General features: G+C 41.0%; 1 protein-coding gene across 2 annotated transcripts in view; it reads left to right on the top strand.

Moving 5' to 3' along the window:
* NTRK2 (neurotrophic receptor tyrosine kinase 2) overlaps window positions 1-15,748 on the top strand; it is a 363,441-nt gene that overhangs the window by 48,017 nt on the left and 299,676 nt on the right. For both annotated transcript variants that reach the window (XM_028494098.2, XM_028494096.2), the window contains 3 exons: window positions 5,087-5,223; window positions 5,738-5,870; window positions 8,321-8,626. In XM_028494098.2, the coding sequence (XP_028349899.1) occupies window positions 5,087-5,223; window positions 5,738-5,870; window positions 8,321-8,626 (576 nt within the window). The remainder of the gene's footprint in view (window positions 1-5,086; window positions 5,224-5,737; window positions 5,871-8,320; window positions 8,627-15,748) is intronic.

Genomic DNA, 15,748 nt, shown 5'->3' on the forward strand with positions numbered 1-15,748 from the left:
AGGAGAGCTAAGTGGTGAGAGAAAGCATTACATCATAGTTGAATTGGCATCATTCTTTTTCCCTTTCGTAGTGGTACATATCACAGTGTTGTGTCCTATAATTAAAGCTGTCTTAAATTTGGTAAAATATGATAACTATTACACACAATGGTTCAGCTGTCTGTAGAGTTTATGTATTTATAGTAAACTTTATTGTACATTTAGACAACAAAACTTCATAGCAGATGGTAAGATATGAAGACAGAATAGTGTGAGTGTGGTATGGGCATGTGGGGAGAGCTGGCTTTCTGTGTGAACATGAGCCTAGTTCTCACCTTCCAGGGTGAGAGGTCAGTAGATAATGTTAAAACAGAAAAAACAAGAAGTAGCAACATAAGCATGATATTTAGTGATATAGAGATCAATACCCAAAGAAGTTAAAAGAGGTGAAATGAGTGCTTCTGGGAATAGGAAATAGTGCCACATGGGTATTATTTTTCACATAGTAGTTTGAATATTTTTCTTTCTTTTTTTCCCCTGGGTTTGTAGTTGTTTTTATATTTTCTCAGTTTTATTGATATATAACTGACATACAGTACTGTATAAGTTTAAGGTGTATAGCATAATGATTTGACTTACATACATCATGGAATTATCACAATAGGTTTAGTGAATATCCATCATCTCATATCGATACAAAATTAAAGAAATGGAAAAAAGTTTTCCCTGTGTTGTACATTATATCTCTAATATTTACTTGTAACTGGAAGTCTGCACCTTTTGACTACCTTCATCCAACTTCCTCTCCCTCCACCCCACCAACCTCTGGTAGCAACAAATCTGATCTCTTTTTCTATGAGTTTGCTTGTTTGTTTGTTTGTTTTTGAAGTATAACTGACCTACAACACTCAGTTTCAGGTACACAACATAGTGATTCAGTATTCTGTACATTTCAAAGTGATCACCATGCTAAGCTTAGTTATGATATGTCACCGTACAAAGATATTACATAGTTATTGACTATATTCCCCACTGTACATTTCATACCTGTGTGTATTTTGCAACTGGAAGTTTGTATCTCTTAATCTCCCTCACTCATTCCTTTCCTCCCCCCACCCCTCTCCCCTCTGGCAACTACCTGATTGATCTCTGTACCTGTAACTCTGTTTCTGTTTTGTTATGTTTGTTAATTTGTTTTGGTTTTTAGATTCCACCTATAAATGAAATTATATGGTGTTTGTCTTTCTCTGTCTGCTTATTTCATTTAGCATAATACTCTCTAGGTCCATCATGTTGTTGCAAATGGCAAGATTTCATTCTTTTTTTATGGCTAATATTCCACTGAATATATACACCACATCTTCTTTATCCATTCATCCACTGATGGGAACTTAGGTTGCTTCCATATCTTGGCTATTGTAAATAAGGCTGAAATGAACATGGGAGTGCAGGTATTTTTTCTGATTAGTGTTTTTGTTTTCTTTGGATAAATACCCAGGAGTGGAGTTGCTGGATCATATGTTGTTCTATTTTTAATTTTTTGAGGAATCTCCATACGTTTTCCGTAATGACTGCACCAATTTACATTCCCACCACCAGTGCATGAGGGTTCCCTTTTCTCCACATCCTTGCCAACACTTGTCATTTGTTGTCTTTTTGATAATAGCCATTTTGAAAGGTGTGAGGTGATATCTCAGGGTGTTTTGGTTTGCACCCTGATGATTAGTGATGTTGAGCCACTTTTCATGTGCCTGCTGGCTATCTGTATGTCTTCTTTGGAAACATGTTTATTTAGATCCTCTGCCCATTTTTTTTTTTTTTTTAAGCGGTACACAGGCCTCTCACTGTTGTGGCCTCTCCCGTTGTGGAGCACAGGCTCTGGACGCGCAGGCTCAGCGGCCATGGCTTACGGGCCCAGCTGCTCTGCGGCATGTGGAATCTTCCCAGACCGGGGCACAAACCCATGTTGCCTGCATCGGCAGGCGGACTCTCAACCACTGCGCCACCAGGGAAACCCCTCCTCTGCCCATTTTTTAATTGATTTTTTTTTTTAATGTGGAGTTGAATGAGTTCTTTGTATATTTTGCATATTAACTTCTTATCAGATCTACAGTTTGCAAATATTTATCCCGTTCAGTAGGCAGCCTTTTCATTTTGTTGATAGTTTCCTTCGCTGTGCAAAGGTTTTTTAAGTTGGTTGTAGTTACATTTGTTTATTTTTGCTTTTCCCCCACTTTTCTGAGGAGCCATATCCAAAAAACCATTACTAAGACCAATGTCAAAGAGTATACTGCCTATGCTTCCTTCTGGAAGTTTCATGGTTTCAGGTCCTACATTTAAGTATTTAATCCATTTTGAACTTATTTTTGTTCATGGTATGAGAAAGTAGTCCAGCTTTGATTCTTTTGCATGTAGCTGTCCAGCTCTCTGAATACCATTTTTTGAAGTGGCTGTCTTTACTGCATTATATATCCTTGCCTCCTTTGTAGTAGATTAACTGCTCATATAAGTGTGGATTCATTCCTGGGCTCTCTATTCAGTTCCATTGATCTATGTGTCTGTTTTGGTGCCAGTACCATACTCTTTTGATTACTGTAACTTTGTAGTATAGTTTGAAATCAGGGGGCATGATACCTCCAGCTTTGTTCTTCTTTCTCAAGATTGTTTTGGCTATTTGGGGTCCTTTATATTTCCATACAGATTTTAGAATTATATGTTCTAGTTCTGTGAAAAAACCATTTGTATTTTGATAGGGATTGCACTGAATCTGTAGATTACCTTGGGTAGTATGGTCATTTTAGCAATATTAATTCTTCAAATTCATGAACACCATATATCTTTCCATCTGTTGGTGGTGCCTTCAATTACTTTCACCAGTGTCTTATGGTTTTCCAAGTACAGGTGTTTTACCTCCTTAGTTAGATTTATTTTTAGGTATTTTATTATTTTGATGCAATTGTAAATGGAATTTTTTCTTAATTTCTTTTCCTGATAGTTCATTGTTAATGTATAGAAATGCAACAGATTTGTATATTAATTTTGTATCCTGCAACTTTATCAGATTCATTGATGAGCTCTAGTAGTTTTTTGGTGGTATCTTTAGGATTTTCTACATATAGTATCATGCATCTTCAAACAGTGACAGTTCTACTTCTTCTTTTTCAATTTGGATATATTTTATTTATTTTCCTTGTCTGATTGCTGTGGCTAGGACTTCCAATACTATATTGAATAAAAGTGGCGAGAGTGGGCATCATTCTCTTGTTCCTGATCTTAGAGGTAGTTTGAGTGTTTTATATAACAAGTTTTGTAGAATTATAGACTTTTTAAACTATGCAGCTATGTATTTTGATTTAAAAATGCATATTTTGAAAAAGTGACCTAGATCATAGCACTGGCCTCAAGGAGATTTAAAAAAAATAAACCCATTTCTTATATCTTGCCATGGCATGCTTCTTACATTGGGAAGCTTAATTGTCATGGAAGTTGTCATCAGATATTAGAGCTAGAAAATTTTAGAGCAAGATCTTCTAATTGAACAGTGTAATTTTACAGAGAAGAAAACCCAAGGTCACACAGTACGTTCCAGATTTAGGGTCTAGGGTTCCTGACTCCTGACCCAGTGTTCATTCCGGTTAACTGCACTGCCTCTTGATCATTTGCATACACTTCATTGCCCTGTCTAACTCAGAGTATTAGGGGGCTGTTTGAAACCCCGTGAAATATATAACATTGCTGTCTATTGGATGCTGGCAGGAAGGAAGGGTTCTGAAGAAGTCACACCAGCCACTGAAAGCCAGATCTTATTGGGAAGTCCTCTATAAATTGTGGGAATACCATGAGACATATACTGTATACGTCTTGCTATAGTGTAGTTTCAGTAATAAATAATAATGGCTTTGTCAGTAAGGACTGCATTGTAAGAGAAGGATTTATGCATAGTATGGTGAAGATGAGGGGTCAGATACCACTAGGTGGGCAGATTAATTGCAGTTTAATGGCCGTTGAAGATGAATTGCCTTTTCTGACCTCTGGTTTCCTCCTGAGGGTCATAGTTCCATGGAACACAGCTGTTGGGGTGAATATAGTCCTAAGCAGAGTTTCTGATACCAAGGGAGGGGCTTGCTTGACTGGCAGGTTGTGTTGTATTCTGAGACCCACCTTCATGTTAAAAATACTATGATTAAAAGCAGTATAAACCTCCAAATGGTGTACTAGTTTAATGAAGTGATAACATTAATAAAGAAGAGCTGGCTTTTGAAATATAAAAGTATAAAAATGATGCTGTCCTGAAATATTAAGAAATGTTTATAAGTATCAGAATTTCATCCGATAACAGATACTTTCTCAGGGTTTTTCCAAAAAAAGAACTTTTCATTGGAATAATGATCCATATAACTTTTTTCATTATATCATAGATAGGGTGACCAATTTTACCTATAATATTTAACTATGATTTATATAGCTTTGAAACATTCTAATGCTTTTATGGTTCAAGCTTCATGTCTTTCAAAAATGCTTTGAAACCGACTTCCACAGTTGGACTCTTTCAAAATGTAGGTCTGATTTTTAAACCTATATTTCAAAATCATAGTTTGTCTCTTTCAAAATCTAGTTCTGGTAGTGAGTTAGATTTATGAGTTATTTAATGCAAAAAATGGATTTATGCAAAAATTGTAGATGCCTCCCACCCTTTTGTCCTTGACTATAAAAAATGGAAGAGAGGAAACTGAGGGAAAAGTAAGATGATCTACAGATAAAATGACTATTTATGTGCAAACAACTGGATTGATAACTGTAAAACAGAACAAGAGCTAGAAGACAGAGCTCTATAAACTAGTGGGGTTTTAAAAATAAAAGGTTACTCTGCAATGATATTTTTAAGAAATGTGCAAAATTTATTTTCAGATCTCATCACATATCTTTTAGTTCACATCAACTATGTAAAGCTCATCAATCTGGCACTTTTTCAGATCAACATAAATCAGTCTCAGAAAGTAAATAATTATTGAGTTTAAAGCAGAAAGAGTTTTCAACTTGTTGCTGTTATTTTGATAATGCATCTAACTATCTGTATATGTCTTCCTTTACTTTCCTTGCTGCACAGGTTTGCCATCAGCAAATTTGGCTGCACCTAACCTCACTGTGGAGGAGGGAAAGTCTATCACATTAACTTGTAGTGTTGCGGGCGATCCAGTTCCGAATTTATACTGGGATGTTGGTAATCTGGTTTCCAAGCATATGGTAAGGCTTGTGTTTGACTGTGCGTTCATAGAGATGAGAGTGTCTCAGAACTTGAGACTGTATTAACCTAGTGAAAATCATTTAATATTTTATAGGGCCACATAGGTTTACAGTGAGATTTTGCTGTGCATTTACTTTCTATCTATTCTTACTTAACAAAGACTAATGCAGGTTGCATTTTAGTTATTTATACCCCATAGATTGGAAAGTCTGTAGGTCTCTAGTAAGCTTTTTATGTCACTGTGAGCAAGGTGAGTGACTCTCCTTGCCGTCTTTTCTCTCGGAGGAAAGTAGGTGGGAATTCAAGGATTAAATCAACTTCACACATTAAATAATTGAAATCTAGAGAAATAGAATAGCTTCTGATTTACTCCTTTGCCTAAGCCCGATTAGGCTAGAAACTTTTTTCTAATGTTATAGATGATTTTCTGCAGTTAGGGGAAGAAACCCCAAATCTTGTTACTTTGGGTTCAGTCCTAACCAAGATTATTTTTGTCTGTTAATTCATTTGTAGAATGAAACAAGCCACACACAGGGCTCCTTAAGGATAACTAACATTTCATCTGATGACAGTGGAAAGCAAATCTCTTGTGTGGCAGAAAATCTTGTAGGAGAAGATCAAGATTCTGTCAACCTCACTGTACATTGTACGTAATCAGATCGGCATGTGTTTTTAATAGCAGATGATTGTGGATACACCTACATTTGTGGTTGGGGCACTCTGGGTGCTGCTTTAGTGCATTAAAAAAGTATATGCAGTGTTTTGTGTATCCTTAATTAAGAAATATTATCAGCCCCTTTCACTTGTCCTATTTCTTCTAATCTCTCTTGTTCATGTGTTATCTTTAAGCTTCTTCTTCTATTTTAGGCGTGTCCTCTTGTGCCTTCCCTTGTCTTGTCTTGATAGAACATATTTTGAGCTGGTTATCCTCTTTTTATTAATAAGTTGTAGTTTAAATTCTGATAAACCAGTTTCTAAATTCTTTTTCTCTGTGAAAGCAATATGAACCTTTAAAGTTGTGATACCTAAAGTACTGAGCTGGCTGTTCACAAACACCTAATTATACTGTTGATACAAAAAAAAAATACCCCATTTGTTTGACATCAAGCTTCTGTGGGGAATTGGAGGAGTCCTACTTAAATGACTGAAAATTATTATCACCTGCAAAAAAACTTTTATAACTGTTTTAAATTTCTCTCTACTGAAGACATATGATATTAACGTTTCTTAAGCATATGTGCATTATTTTCCAGTATTATAAGCAATACAGTGTATAACTTAACATTCCGGATTGTTGCATTCAGTGTGAATGGTGTACGTATTCAGTAAAAAAATACATAATCTTCACATAAGTGGAAATTCTGAGCTGCCATGGTATAAAGTAACGAGGTTTTACTCTGTTTGGATTAGGATTTGGATGAGAAAAACTCGAGTGTGCATGTGTGTAAGTATGAATATGCATTACACACATGTAGGCACAAGGTTTGATACACTGGTTAACATTCACTTATAACACACATTCGTATGTGATTGTTGGAGTGAATGATTGAAATCACCAACCTTTTTTCACTGTCAATACTACCCCGATGCCCAGAAGGTCCTGGACTCATAATTTCTCATCATTTTGACCCACATGGAAGCTTGAAGTCAATGTCATCCCCAAACACATGCAACCAGTTTCCAACTTTATGTCCTTAAGTCAACACCTCACATAAAGCTCATTTGAGCATGGTGACAGGAAAAAGTGAGGCCTAGGCATGGGCACCTGGGCTGGTAGGAGGAAGGTAAGTATTGTCCCTGCCCCATCATGGTCCTTGTGTTTGTAACACAGACCTATAAGTAAGGGCACTCCAATTCAAATTTTTCTCAGTTTAGGTTAATATCTATGTAGTCTCCATGGTCTGGAGAATTGGCCTTGTCTATCAAAGTTTAGATAACAAGTAGAAGGAAGAAGTGATAAAGAATATTAGCAACTGAGACATCCTTTGCAGTGATCCTACTCAGAGTGTATTGTTAGCAGGCTATGATTTCCCCCCTTTGTGTGATGAACGTATACAACCAGGAAGCAGTGCATGAGGGGAAGGGCTACTGGATTAGGTATTAGGAGATCTGGATTCCTGTTCCAGATTTTCCTCACTCAGTAACCTTGACCAAGTCACTTAACCTTATTGCACTTGGGTTTCTTCATCTGAAAAATGATGGTATTAGGTCTCAAAGGTCTCTTCCAGTCCTTGATTTTATAATTATCAAAGTCAGACCACATAAAAATAAACAATTATGAGGGATTTTAAATAGCTTCACTCAGGATAAGTACTCTGTTTAAAGATGCTACTTGATAATGTTTGTTTCCCCTAAGAATAAAGCGCTTTACACTTCAGGTTAAAATAATCTCTAGTTTGTTTGTTCAGGTTTAGATAGGACCTCAGACATTTAAAGGATCAAAACTTTGATATCTCCAATTCCAGCAAAAATGGGCTGTACTGTAATGAAAAGTAGTGGTTTTAAAGAGAGTTTCCTATTGACCATCGGCGAAAAATATTATCAGTTTATCAGACTTTATAATAGTCAATCAACATTGATAGCAACATTCATTGCATTGACCAGTTTTATTTGTTTTAGAAAAGTTATGCAAGATCAGAGCTTCAGGCAAGATTTCCAAAGTCATTTTTGTCATTATTTGTATTATTTAGTGAAGTCCTGTAAAAATAGTGGTCCTCAATGTTTTGGTGATTAATCTCCATAGTATCAAAGGCATATATATTAGAAACCAAAGTCAACTTCAGATGAACTCTTTCCACTGTCAGAAATCTCAGGGATCAGTTTGGAGTTGGTTCTCACACTGAATAGATGTGAAAATGACTACAATGCATGGGCTTTAAGCAGAGCAGGGAAAGGAGTCTCTCTGAAGCTCTCTGTAGAAGTTAAATCAACCTTGATGATGATACAAAATATTGATGGATTCCAGAGTTGTGGGTCATGTGTTTTCTTAAACCAAACAATGGTTGAATAAAAATCCCCTATTGATGACACAGAGATCTGGAGATGGGGAGAATTCTGAGCTTTCTGATGCTATTAACTCTCTCTTTTTCAATTTAGTTGCTCCAACTATCACATTTCTCGAATCTCCAACCTCAGACCACCACTGGTGCATTCCATTCACTGTGAAAGGCAACCCCAAACCAGCGCTTCAGTGGTTCTATAATGGGGCAATTTTGAATGAATCCAAATACATCTGTACTAAAATCCATGTTACCAATCACACGGAGTACCACGGCTGCCTCCAGCTGGATAATCCCACTCACATGAATAATGGGGACTACAAGTTAGTAGCCAAGAATGAGTATGGGAAGGATGAGAAACAGATTTCTGCTCACTTCATGGGCTGGCCTGGAATCGATGACGGTGAGTACCTGATGTTTTCACATCTGGGGAGAAGATAGGGTGTATCACTCAATTACTGACAACATCATGCCAAAGCCAAGTCCAGGGGCAGGGATTCATACTCTTTCCATGGAGGTGATGGGGATGGATAACTTTGAACAATATTCTGATAAACACACATTATTATTATTATTATTATTTTTGCGGTATGCGGGCCTCTCACCGTTGTGGCCTCTCCCTTTGCGGAGCACAGGCTCCGGACGCGCAGGCTCAGCGGCCATGGCTCACGGGCCCAGCCGCTCCGCGGCATGTGGCATCTTCCCGGACCAGGGCACGAACCCGTGTCCCCTGCATCGGCAGGCGGACTCTCAACCGCTGCGCCACCAGGGAAGCCCAACACACATTATTTTTCTCTCGAGTGTTACATGAGATTTTGTATCCACAATGGCAAAACCCAAACAAATCTGTGAGTGGGTGAACTGTATTTGGTTGGCTCATGAACTATTTAAGATATATTTTCTAGTCCCTTATCCATTTGGGACTCAGAATCCTGCTCTCTCATCCATGGATGAGAAACTAGTGTGGTGGAATGTTTTGCTTACCTGGGCTGACTGAGTTGTGGCATCCTTTGATGGAATCCTGAATTGTTTTTCTAGGAGTGGTAAAAGTTCCAATCTGACCAATGGTTTGGGTTGGGAAAAGGATGGCTGGCATCTCCAGGAGTCCGGTACATGGTCAGCAGAAGAATTTCGGTGGGAGCCTCAGTAAGAGCAGGGATAATGTCATGCATTTACCTGCTTCAGATACTCTTGCTCATTGAAGTATTCTTACTTGCTTGATTGTGTTGCCCAAATACCTGGTACTCTTGTAGAGACTGAGCCCTGTGTTTGGATACTGGGACCTGTACACGATTAGAATTCCTCACCATAATAGCCCCGAGTTAATCAAAGACACACAAAAACAGCCTTGCAGAGGGGAAGGGAAAATAGAAACTTGGAGGCCCATGGGGTAGGGGCTGCTTGGGCAGCATGTACTAGTGTGGCTCTCAGGGCAGCCACATGGACAAGGGTGATGGCTGCAAGCCACCTTCGCCCAACGAGAATGCAATAATTCTCATTACACAATACATCTTCCTGTTATCCTGGTATTTATTCAACAGCTTTTTAAATGCACAGGCTTCCTTAGTGTGCTCAAAATGTGATTTGAATTATATAAGTTTGATTTACAAACAGCCTTTCAGGAGCACATAAAACAAGCTATGTTTGGATGACTTACCCAGACACCCTGGCAGTTGTTGTCTGTTTCATTAAAGCTTCCTCTTAATTGAGAGTTTAGTTGCTTGGCTACATTTGCTGTAGTAAATCGCTAGATTGCTATGTTCCTTTCCCTGCATGTCTGGAGGGATAACAGCTTTATAGTTAAATCCAGAGACTCTGCTTTTGGGATAAGTGCTTTTTGTCTGTTTTTAAATAAACTTTTGATTTGTGAATAATTTTAAATATACAGAAAAGTTGCAAAGATGGTATCCAGAGTTCCCAGATATGCCTCACCTTGTTTCCCTGATGCTAACATCTTGCATTACTTACATTTGTCAAAACTAAGAAACTGACATTGGTACGTTACTCTTAACTAAACTTCAGACTTTATGTGAATTTCGCCAACAACTGACTTTTGAAACAGTTGGAGGTGAACTTGATTCCAGGGTGAAGGTCTGGTGTTTAAAAGTTTTAGAAGTGGTCTGTGTGCTTTGATATGAGCACTGTTCTGTCAGTATAAAGGCAGTAGCTTCTATTTTAGATGGGATTTTGATGTATTTTCTTTTGAACATTTCTGTATGGTACCAATATTTGGTAGAGCTTAACTCCTCTTATCTCTGTGGCCTCATTTTTATCGATCACTTTTGTTAGTTTTAACTTAGCTAGTGATAGGAAAGAATGGTTTTCTGTCATAAGAATATTTTGGAGTCTCTCAAATATTCCCTTAAAAGGAAATATTTATTTATCTAAAACAAAAATTAAGCCACATTTTATAAAGATGTTCGCTTCTCTCCTTTTTTTCCCATTTCCTTGTTCATTTATTCCTTTTTATCAGACCTTCAATGTAACTACGGCTTTTAGAAAAGTCTGATTGTTTTTTCTTTTTAAGTATTTACTCAAGGACCAGCTATCAAGGAGTCATAAATGAAAGTGGAAATGAAAGAGACTTGGCCCCGGGTGATAGTGGATATAAATGGCCCGTATGGGCCATAAACCAGTTTGACCAATTAGAGTGTGACCTTACTTGGCTTTGTGTGATAGAATCTTTGTGGGTATTTATGAGATTTGTAGTTGTGGCCCACAGATAATGGCTTTTCTTAGAATTGCTTTCTTTCCCTCTTAACCCTCTTTAAAACTAAAGAAAAATAGACAAATAGCATATATATATATATGTAATTTCCCTGCTGGTCTAAATATACATTCCAAGTTAAGGACATCAGGTCACATTTGGATTTATAGCCCTTCAGTATTTCTGCTGTCCTCTTATAGTAATTGCTCAAGAAGTTTAGCTCCCACAAATCTTTATGATAAGAAGTTTCAGCTACTTTTTTTTCCTAGTTGTTTTGATGAGATCCCCTTTTTTCACACTGGGAGTTTCTGGACTTACCAGGAAGCAGGCAGCCTGGGATCCCTGTGAAGCTGGTTGCATCACCGTATGAAGCCAGAAGAATTAAAATGGCAGCTCTTTCGTCCTTGGGCATGTGTGTGTTCCTCATTCAGCTCAGAACTGAGATTTCTGTGAAATGGTCACTTTGCTTAGGAATTCACCCGCTCTTTGGAGATAGAGAATGAAGCATGTTCAAAGAAATTAAAACAGAAATAAAAACAAATAAACAAAAAGTCCCTGATAAAAGAAAAATGGGTGAGCATGGAAGAGGATGGCTGACTGAACCTAGTGACAGTCCCGATTGCCTCTCGCACGGCATGGTGTGGAAACGTGGGATGTGGTGGCAGACACTCTGCTTTCCACTTGGAGCAAGGATGGGGCAGAGAGACCCCGAGCCAGCATCAGCCAGGCCAAGAGGGTGCCGTCGACGGCGTGTGAGGTTGGGAGGAAGGCAGTAAAGATCCCCATATAATGTCTCTCCAGGGTGCTGGGACCTGGCAGAGTCTGACACCAGACACCAGCCCTAGCCAGGGTGCTGTGAGGAGGGACAGGTGTTATCAGGTCTTCGGATGTCAGCAGGACCCGGGTACCAGGCCAGTGCTTTTTCTATCTGATCGTCACTGGCGGCCTGGCTAGCAACTGAGAAAGGGAGGAAAGACTTTCCCTAACTTCAAACACTAGATCAATTGTTTCGGATCCCATGCTTAGAACTGAACTCTGCTCTGGTCAGTTTTGAGTTATGTCTAAAGCACGACATGCAGTGCAATCTAGAGAACGGTGGTGTTTATCTTTCTAACACATGGAAGAGCACAACTGGTGACAATCAAATTAATTTCATTTTATTTTGGTTTTCTATCGGCCCTTTACAATTTAGTCAGTAAGAGTAATCTTCTCGGGTTCCTAGAACAGTAACATCGCACTCTATATTGCACGTTAGAATCAACCGGTGAGTTTTAACTGTTGTTTTATCTTATTTCATTTTTTAAGACACATTCCTGGGGCCCATCTCTGGCAATTCTGATTCAGTGGCTCCGGCTTTGGCATTTTTCATTTTTGAGATTCCCAGTGACTCCAATGTACAGCCAAGTGTGAGAGTCACTGGTCTGGATGGGAGCTCTGACCCAAGTAAGATTTTTCTGCTCGTTGTTGAGTAGCAGACAATCCTTTGGTCACTTGAGGTTGTAGACAAAATCTCAACTGAGAAACAGGATGTCTCTTCTGAGTTAGAAATCAACTCTGGACTTGCTTTGAGGGTCAGTCTCCTCTCCCCTCCCAGTTCGGGCTGGCAGCACGGGGGCGGGGGCTGGAGCTCGCTAATGAGGTGGAGGGGTTGCGCTTGGGGGACAGAGGGCGGGGAAGTGTGCTGGCTGGTGGCTCTGTGCTCTTGCGACCTGGCGGTGTTCAATGCCGATTCACCGATCTTGTTTCCTGGAGACCTTTGTGGAGATTCCTCCCTCTGCAGCCCCCTCTCCTGCAGTTCCCACGACATAAATGCATTTCTGTTCTGGCTGCTGGAAGCACCTCCTTCCTCAGCACCCAGGAATGCAGCTTTGTGCTTTTGGGGTCCCTCTGGCCCTCTGGACTCCCGGTGCAGACTTCCTCCTGGGCTGCCTCCATCTGGTCCACGGGGAACCCTAGTGATCCCTTGTCCTGACATTTCTGGGTGTACGGGTGGAACCCAAACGTACCACCACAGGTGGCCTGAGCCTTCTCTGGCAGAACCAGACGCTTGTCCTCTGAGCCTTTCGCCTGCAGAGAACACAGGACACGTCCTCAAGCGCAGCCGGTGGAAGCCCCGTGGTGGGGTGGTGACGTTGGCAACACTTCTCCCCAAAGAAACTTCTTTATAAGTCCTTCCTTTTTCTCTCCTCTCTGGGACCTTTTGAAGTCTCAGCGTGAATCAGATGTTTCAAAGGACAGTGGATTCAGTTCTCAGCCATTTCCTTTGTGAATTCTGCCTGTGAGTGTCTCATGTTCACTTTGGTGTCAGTTACTAAGGCAGGAGAGTCTTGCTTAACATCCTGTTGTACTAGAATCCTAGGATTTTGAACAACTTGTCAGATCTCTCTGGAGGTTTAACAAACAGAGGGCGCTGGGCTATCCACCAACAGTCAATAAAACAAAGCCCTTTCTCCCAATAATAGAAAACACTGCAACCACCCATAAAATGACAAAAGATGAAGAAACACTTGGGCTTTCATTTCTGTCCCCTGCTTCTGTTTGTGGTGGTCTTCACCCTGGCTTCTAATTCCCAGGGATGTCCCTGTCCCCCTATTAGGCAGGATCTACTCATGAAAGGCAGGAAGGAAAGCTATTCAGCTGAAATTGTAGGCAGAAAGGGACAGAAATTGTAGGCAATAAAGAATTAAGCACTCCTTCGAATGTTCTCTTTTTGTGGAAGCCGTTGAATAGAAAAACTAAGTGGAATAGGTAGAACCTCAAAATTTTTACTTTTATTTTTTTATTTATTTTCTTTTTTTCTTGCGTTACGCGGGCCTCTCACTGTTGTGGCCTCTCCCGTTGCGGAGCACAGGCTCCGGACGCGCAGGCTCAGCGGCCATGGCTCACGGGCCCAGCCGCTCCGCGGCACGTGGGAATCTTCCCGGACCGGGGCACGAACCCGCGTCCCCTGCGTTGTCAGGCGGACTCTCAACCACTGCGCCACCAGGGAAGCCCCCCAAATTTTTACTTTTAATGAGATAACTCCTGTCTTTTGCTGTTGATGCAAATGACTCATTCATATCTGGTATCTGAGCTTGGAATTTAAACACAGTTATCCCCCTCTCCTCATTATTCCAAAGGAAGCTTGGCACAGGGGCAAGGGTTTGGGTTTGGAGCTCAGATCTGATTCACATTAAGAGTTCTGTCTTTCACGACCTGTGTGGCTTTGAGTGATTTTTCTTACCACCTCTGAACCTAGCTTTGCTTCTCTGTAAGATGTAGGGCTCTAGCGCCTCCTTAGAAGGTGGTTGTGAAGGTGAGCGTGTCTGGGGAGTGCCCTCAGGGTACCTGACCCGGCATAGGGAGGAGCTCAGTGTGGTCCTCTCCTGAGGGAGGTGGTGAGAGCATAATGACACGGCACCCATCCTCACGTCCCTTTGTGCTTATGCCTTTAGGAAGAAACTTGCCGACCAGAACCGCTTTTCTCTCAGCTTTGGCTTTGTCCTCCCTCATCTAGAGGCTTGGGCTTGCCCAGAGAAGAGGACCTCCAGACTCTGCCCCCTGACTACATGAGCTTTCTAGACTTGGCCCTTTCAGGAGAAAACTAAGTCAGCGTTGGGCTCCTGGAGAGGGTGGGTGAATGTGAGCTCTCTCAGGTGTCTAAGCTGTCTCCTCCCCCTCTCCATTTGGAGTGGGGTCCAGACATGTGCCACTGGGGACAAAACACACCTCTTGCCCTTACCCCTAATATTTTCTGCAGTCGCTGCCCTCCCCCCTCAATATTTAGGTATGCTATTTTCAGGTTTGCTCTACGCTTCACTGAAAAAATTGCTGTCCTTTATGTCCACTGGGGCCTTTTGACTTTGGTCAAACTTGCCATGGAGTTGTAAACCAGGGTTTCTCAAACTTTGATGAGCAATTAGATCTCCTGGGGATCCTGTTAAATGCAGATTCTGATGCCACGAGTCTGGAGAAGGGCTTAGAGTCTGCATTTCTAACAAGCTCCCAGATGGTGCTCAAAATCCATGGACCACACTTTGAGTGGTAAGGGTAGTTCGCTTCTGCCCTGCAGAACCTAGCCAGGGTCAGTGGTGGGGGGTGTGTGAGCACTGAAAGAACTGGTCAGGCATCCATCGAGGTTACCTCACTGACTCTCCAAGGGTATTAACCAGCAATAATGATAAAAATGTGGAATAGTTGGTGCACAGAGATGCACTCTAATTGGGCTTGGCAAAAGATAGGATGGCTTAAGGAGGCTTGGGAGAGTGAATAAGTAGAGACAGCAGTGCAGGCACACCCATAGAAAGCATGGGGTTATCTGAGGATTCTCCAAAGATTCTGCTGTATCCTATTTAGCTTACAGGTCAAAAATAAGACTTGTCTAAGATGAAATTGATCCATTATGTGGATGTCACTGGAATTCAATCCCACCTATAGAGAAGTCCCTTCATGAACACGAATGTGTGAGTGGAGGTTAGGAGTGGTGAGGGTACCTTTTTTTTTTTTTTTGGTGGTATGCGGGCCTCCCTCTGTTGTGGCCTCTCCCGCCGCGGAGCACAGGCTCCGGACGCGCAGGCCCAGCGGCCATGGCTCATGGGCCCAGCCGCTCCGCGGCACGCGGGATCCTCCCAGACCGGGGCGCGAACCCGGTTCCCCTGCATCGGCAGGCGGACGCGCAACCACTGCGCCACCAGGGAAGCCCGAGGGTACCTTTTAAGCACAATTCTAAGCAGAAATTCATGGCAGAGAGATTGCTTGTGAGTGCCATGAGGAAGAAACCTGGAGCCTTTGCTAGCATCTTTTGATTAGATAGCACAAGTTCTAAGAATTTTCAAGGTC

The sequence above is a fragment of the Physeter macrocephalus genome, chromosome 9, assembly GCF_002837175.3.
Source record: "Physeter macrocephalus isolate SW-GA chromosome 9, ASM283717v5, whole genome shotgun sequence".
In the NCBI taxonomy this organism is placed as follows: Eukaryota; Metazoa; Chordata; class Mammalia; order Artiodactyla; family Physeteridae; genus Physeter; species Physeter macrocephalus.